We start from the raw sequence: 8012 nt of genomic DNA, 5'->3' as shown, positions 1-8012 counted from the left end.
CCTCACATTCAGATCCCACTTGGACTGAGTCTCCCTCACATTCAGGTCTCACTTGTACTGTGGCTCCCTCACATTCAGGGCTCACTTGGACTGCATCTCCCTCACATTCAGGTCCTACAAGGACTGCATCACCCCCAAATTCATATCCAACATGAACTGTGTCTCCTCCCTGTTCAGATCCCACATAGACTGAGTCTCCCTCATTTTCATGTCCCATATAGACTGAGTCTCCCTCACGTTCAGGTCTCACATAGACTGGTCCTCCATTACACACAGGCCCATCCTTCTTCATATAGACTCCTTCTCCTTATTACAGAATCCCACCTTCATGCTTCCCCATCTTATGCATCGGCCTACCCTCTCATACTCACATTCTGAAGTTTCATCCTTGAAGAATCCAATGACTCTAGTTTCTTCCTCCAATCTATCGAGGGCCTTCAGCTCTGCTTTATCATTGATGATCTCCACAGGGTCTTCGATCAGCTAGGAGGTGTAGAAAGTGTCACACGGCTCATACCATACATCTGTTCATACACAGGAAGGATAGAGATAGCTCCATCTATGTACTTACATCCAGGAGAAAATCCACAAGCACATCAGCCGCCAGCTGTCCATCAAACTCTATGACATTGTCCTCTTTGAAGACATACAGGCTTTCTTCCTCTGTGCACCCTGAGAATGAAGAAACACATAGACAACATGGGGTTATACAATGACCATCACACTGAGGATACAACATGAGGACACACAATCACCATCACACTGAGGATACAACATGAGGATACACAATCACCATCACACTGAGGATACAACATGAGGATACACAATGACCATCACACTGAGGATACAACATGAGGATACACAATCACCATCACACTGAGGATACAACATGACGATACACAATCACCATCACACTGAGGATACAACATGAGGATACACAATGACCATCACACTGAGGATACAACATGACGATACACAATCACTGTAACGGACCGTTTCAGCAGACAAGGGGTTAAAATCCGTTTAGGCGATATGCCCCTTTCTGAGAGACAGGCACAGCTACTGCAGAACACCAACCTCCCGAACTGGATACAAAATAGCACTCCAAACTGGAACCTCGTAAATAGCTGTCAGCAGATGAACAGGAAAAGCGTACAGTCAGCTTACACTCCTGGCAATCAGTCTCCAACAGCATACAGGGATCCCCCCAATAACGAGACAAGGCTCCGTGTTGAGGGTCAGCAGTGGTCTGACTGTACTTCAGTTACAGCCCCTTTTATTCATAAGAAACATACATAGTACTGCCCAGAGGGTTTTGAAATCCAACCAATCAATACCTTACAACACACACAATGCAAGTACAGCAACCAATCATTCCCACCCCCTAGAGGACCAGAAGGGAGACTGCGACACAGAACAGATACAACATATCCCCACAATGCATCATGGTTTCCTCCTCTCTGCCTGGGAGACAACCGAGGGCAATCCAATTATCTCTCAGGACAAAAGGGAGATCGCCAATACACATGTTGAGACACCAGGACAGACATCACCATTTAAACACACAATGGCACACCCCCACAGCAAACACAGACATTTAACATATCCCCAGATAGCTCAAGTCTGAGTGCATATCATTAGGTGAATGGCACTCAGAATACACGAATACAATAATATTAGCTATCTGGGTGCCTCACATGACATACAATTTAACCGAACGCATAATAACATAAAATACAATTCTACAGACAGATTTAAGCTGTGCGGCCGGTCTGTTTTCTCCTTTAAAGTTACTATGGGCCATAATCCTGAGGCAAGAGGCTTTTAAACAGCCCTCTCCAAAACCCAGTGGCGAGGTTGGTTTCGCCACAATCACCATCACACTGAGGATACAACATGAGGATACACAATCACCATCACACTGAGGATACAACATGAGGATACACAGTCACCATCACACTGAGGATACAACATGAGGACACACAATCACCATCACACTGAGGATACAACATGAGGATACACAATCACCATCACACTGAGGATACAACATGAGGATACACAGTCACCATCACACTGAGGATACAACATGAGGATACACAGTCACCATCACACTGAGGATACACAGTCACCATCACACTGAGGATACACAGTCACCATCACACTGAGGATACACAGTCACCATCACACTGAGGATACAACATGAGGACACACAATCACCATCACACTGAGGATACAACATGAGGATACACAATCACCATCACACTGAGGATACAACATGAGGATACACAATCACCATCACACTGAGGATACAACATGAGGATACACAGTCACCATCACACTGAGGATACAACATGAGGATACACAATGACCATCACACTGAGGATACAACATGAGGATACACAGTCACCATCACACTGAGGATACACAATCACCATCACACTGAGGATACAACATGAGGATACACAATCACCATCACACTAAGGATACAACATGAGGATACACAATGACCATCACACTGAGGATACAACATGAGGACACACAATCACCATCACACTGAGGATACAACATGAGGATACACAATCACCATCACACTGAGGATACAACATGAGGATACACAGTCACCATCACACTGAGGATACAACATGAGGATACACAGTCACCATCACACTGAGGATACAACATGACGATACACAATCACCATCACACTGAGGATACAACATGACGATACACAATCACCATCACACTGAGGATACAACATGAGGCTACACAACCACCATCACACTGAGGATACAACATGACGATACACAATCACCATCACACTGAGGATACAACATGAGGATACACAATCACCATCACACTGAGGATACAACATGACGATACACAATCACCATCACACTGAGGATACAACATGAGGCTACACAACCACCATCACACTGAGGATACAACATGACGATACACAATCACCATCACACTGAGTATACAACATGAGGATACACAATCACCATCACACTGAGGATACCACATGAGGATACACAATCACCATCACACTGAGGATACAACATGAGGATACAAAACCACCATCACACTGAGGATACAACATGAGGATACACAGTCACCATCACACTGAGGATACAGCATGAGGACACACAATCACCATCACACTGAGGATACAACATGAGGATACACAACCACCATCACACTGAGGATACAGCATGAGGATACACAATCACCATCACACTGAGGATACAACATGAGGATACACAGTCACCATCACACTGAGGATACAGCATGAGGACACACAATCACCATCACACTGAGGATACAGCATGAGGATACACAGTCACCATCACACTGAGGATACAACATGAGGATACACAATCACCATCACACTGAGGATACAACATGAGGACACACAGTCACCATCACACTGAGGATACAACATGAGGACACACAGTCACCATCACACTGAGGATACAACATGAGGATACACAGTCACCATCACACTGAGGATACAGCATGAGGATACACAATCACCATCACACTGAGGATACAACATGACGATACACAATCACCATCACACTGAGAATACAACATGAGGATGCACAACCACCATCACACTGAGGATACAACATGAGGATACACAACCACCATCACACTGAGGATACAGCATGAGGATACACAGTCACCATCACACTGAGGATACAACATGAGGATACACAATCACCATCACACTGAGGATACAACATGAGGATACACAATGACCATCACACTGAGGATACAACATGAGGATACACAGTCACCATCACACTGAGGATACAACATGAGGACACACAATCACCATCACACTGAGGATACAACATGAGGACACACAGTCACCATTACACTGAGGATACAACATGAGGATACACAATCACCATCACACTGAGGATACAACATGAGGATACACAGTCACCATCACACTGAGGATACAACATGAGGATACACAGTCACCATCACACTGAGGATACACAGTCACCATCACACTGAGGATACAACATGAGGATACACAATGACCATCACACTGAGGATACAACATGAGGATACACAATGACCATCACACTGAGGATACAACATGAGGATACACAGTCACCATCACACTGAGGATACAACATGAGGATACACAATCACCATCACACTGAGGATACAACATGAGGATACACAGTCACCATCACACTGAGGATACAACATGAGGATACACAGTCACCATCACACTGAGGATACAACATGAGGATACACAGTCACCATCACACTGAGGATACACAGTCACCATCACACTGAGGATACAACATGAGGATACACAATGACCATCACACTGAGGATACAACATGAGGATACACAGTCACCATCACACTGAGGATACACAGTCACCATCACACTGAGGATACAACATGAGGATACACAATGACCATCACACTGAGGATACAACATGAGGATACACAGTCACCATCACACTGAGGATACAACATGAGGATACACAATGACCATCACACTGAGGATACAACATGAGGATACACAGTCACCATCACACTGAGGATACAACATGAGGATACACAATCACCATCACACTGAGGATACAACATGAGGATACAAAACCACCATCACACTGAGGATACAACATGAGGATACACAGTCACCATCACACTGAGGATACAGCATGAGGACACACAATCACCATCACACTGAGGATACAACATGAGGATACACAACCACCATCACACTGAGGATACAGCATGAGGATACACAATCACCATCACACTGAGGATACAACATGAGGATACACAGTCACCATCACACTGAGGATACAGCATGAGGACACACAATCACCATCACACTGAGGATACAGCATGAGGATACACAGTCACCATCACACTGAGGATACAACATGAGGACACACAGTCACCATCACACTGAGGATACAACATGAGGATACACAGTCACCATCACACTGAGGATACAACATGACGATACACAGTCACCATCACACTGAGGATACACAATCACCATCACACTGAGGATACAACATGAGGACACACAGTCACCATCACACTGAGGATACAACATGAGGATACACAATCACCATCACACTGAGGATACAACATGAGGACACACAGTCACATCACACTGAGGATACAACATGAGGACACAGTCACCATCACACTGAGGATACAACATGAGGACACAGTCACCATCACACTGAGGATACAACATGAGGACACAGTCACCATCACACTGAGGATACAACATGAGGATACACAGTCACCATCACACTGAGGATACACAGTCACCATCACACTGAGGATACAACATGAGGATACACAGTCACCATCACACTGAGGATACACAGTCACCATCACACTGAGGATACAACATGAGGATACACAATGACCATCACACTGAGGATACACAGTCACCATCACACTGAGGATACAACATGAGGATACACAATGACCATCACACTGAGGATACACAGTCACCATCACACTGAGGATACAACATGAGGATACACAATGACCATCACACTGAGGATACAACATGAGGACACACAATCACCATCACACTGAGGATACAACATGAGGATACACAACCACCATCACACTGAGGATACAACATGAGGACACACAGTCACCATCACACTGAGGATACAACATGAGGATACACAACCACCATCACACTGAGGATACAACATGAGGATACAGATTGACCAACACATTGGATAATGCAGGGAAACATGATGGGAGTTGTAGGTTTCAGTAGAGAATCTTTCATTTCACAATTTACCGAGTTTCTTGGCCACTTTTGAATTTTTCTTTGAATCTAGAAGCCCGAAGCCGACACCTTTCTTCTCCAGAACCTGCGCTGACAACTGTAAGAGAAAAAAAAATCCAAATGGGGTAGAATTGGGAAAACACGCAATTCTGATAAAGGTTTTGCCTTTACCGTATGCCATTAATATTGTTATATTTTAATAGCGCGTCAATGCCCATGATGTTTATATTTTTTGGGATAAGTATTTTTATTTTATTTTAAGGAAAGGGGGTGATTTTAACTTTTTTTTTTTTACTTTTTTTAAGTCAACTTGAGTGACAATAACTGTCAATCATTCGATTGCCCATAGCATTCAGTGATGGTAAATAGCCATCATTGAAGACTTCCTTTGTGCTACATCAATACAAGGCTGCCACCTAGTGGCCTGTATTCATATATACATCAATACAAGGCTGCCACCTAGTGGCCTGTATTCATATATACATCAGTACAAGGCTGCCACCTAGTGGCCTGTATTCATATATACATCAGTACAAGGCTGCCACCTAGTGGCCTGAATTCATATACACATCAGTACCAGGCTGCCACCTAGTGGCCTGTATTCATATATACATCAGTACAAGGCTGCCACCTAGTGGCCTGTATTCATATATACATCAGTACCAGGCTGCCACCTAGTGGCCTGTATTCATATATACATCAGTACCAGGCTGCCTCCTAGTGGCCTGTATTCATATATACATCAGTACCAGGCTGCCACCTAGTGGCCTGTATTCATATATACATCAGTACCAGGCTGCCACCTAGTGGCCTGTATTCATATACACATCAGTACCAGGCTGCCACCTAGTGGCCTGTATTCATATATACATCAGTACCAGGCTGCCACCTAGTGGCCTGTATTCATATATACATCAGTACCAAGCTGCCACCTAGTGGCCTGTATTCATATACACATCAGTACCAGGCTGCCACCTAGTGGCCTGTATTCATATATACATCAGTACCAGGCTGCCACCTAGTGGCCTGTATTCATATACACATCAGTACCAGGCTGCCACCTAGTGGCCTGTATTCATATATACATCAGTACCAGGCTGCCACCTAGTGGCCTGTATTCATATACACATCAGTACAAGGCTGCCACCTAGTGGCCTGTATTCATATATACATCAATACAAGGCTGCCACCTAGTGGCCTGTATTCATATATACATCAGTACAAGGCTGCCACCTAGTGGCCTGTATTCATATATACATCAGTACAAGGCTGCCACCTAGTGGCCTGTATTCATATACACATCAGTACAAGGCTGCCACCTAGTGGCCTGTATTCATATATACATCAGTACAAGGCTGCCACCTAGTGGCCTGTATTCATATATACATCTAATTGACTCTGACGCTGGCTTGAGGCTTCGGTCAATTAGCACAAGGTAACAGATTCCCCGATCTCAGCCGGGGAAGCTGTTACCGGACCGGAAGCGCACGGCGTCCGGTTCCGGTCTGCGCAGATACCGTGGTCACATTTGACCACGGCATCTGAAGGGTATGATGTATGCTAACAGCCTTATGGCTGATCGCACACATGTGCCGCGGGGCTCCCCACGGCTAAGGCGCCCGCTGCAGGTGCGAGCGGGCGCAATGTTTAGGGATCGGACCCATGAAGTACAGCTACATCATTGGTCCTTAAAGGGTTAACCCCTGTTTGATGCGGTATCTGTTATCGCGCCCTGCTTAAGAGAGCGATCCCTTACAATAGGGAATATATTGGGAGTTGTAGTAGCAGTGCTTGTATTATTGTACAGTATATTTATGATATATTGGGAGATGGGAGTTGTAGTATATATATATGTCTTCTGCCAGTCTCCGGGGGTCAGCAGTTGCCTTTCTTGTGTCTCCGCGCACAAGACTCATTAATCCTCAGCGAAGCTCTGCAGGAGTTGGGTTACTATTCTCTGAGCAGAGCGGGGGAGGGGGGGAAGCAGCTGTCACCGGTCACATCATGGTCGGGAAATGCTGGAACATGTCTACATATAGAGGTAGCACTTGTAGGTCACCGGTCCGTGTGCGAATACATATATATATAGTGAGTGGAAGTCTAATCATCCGCCAGACTGCACTTATATAAAAGTCTGTGGAAAACAAGACCCGACCAACGTGTATGTATGTGTGTGTGTGTGTGCGTGTATGTGTATGTGTGCGTGT

At 44.9% G+C, this 8012-nt stretch overlaps 1 protein-coding gene across 1 annotated transcript in view; it reads right to left on the bottom strand.

The window, feature by feature from the left end:
* Positions 1–357: 357 nt before the first annotated feature.
* LOC122924237 (calsequestrin-2-like) overlaps positions 358–8012 on the bottom strand; it is a gene marked incomplete at its 3' end in the record, with an annotated part of 29608 nt that continues 21953 nt past the window's right edge. The window contains exons 2-4 of the mRNA XM_044275165.1: positions 5818–5902; positions 572–672; positions 358–483 (exon numbers count right to left, since the gene is read on the bottom strand). Coding sequence (XP_044131100.1) covers positions 358–483; positions 572–672; positions 5818–5902 — 312 coding nt within the window. The remainder of the gene's footprint in view (positions 484–571; positions 673–5817; positions 5903–8012) is intronic.

Source organism: Bufo gargarizans, unplaced genomic scaffold, assembly GCF_014858855.1.
Source record: "Bufo gargarizans isolate SCDJY-AF-19 unplaced genomic scaffold, ASM1485885v1 original_scaffold_924_pilon, whole genome shotgun sequence".
NCBI lineage: Eukaryota > Metazoa > Chordata > Amphibia > Anura > Bufonidae > Bufo > Bufo gargarizans.
This window is presented reverse-complemented; position numbering and strand designations above follow the sequence as displayed.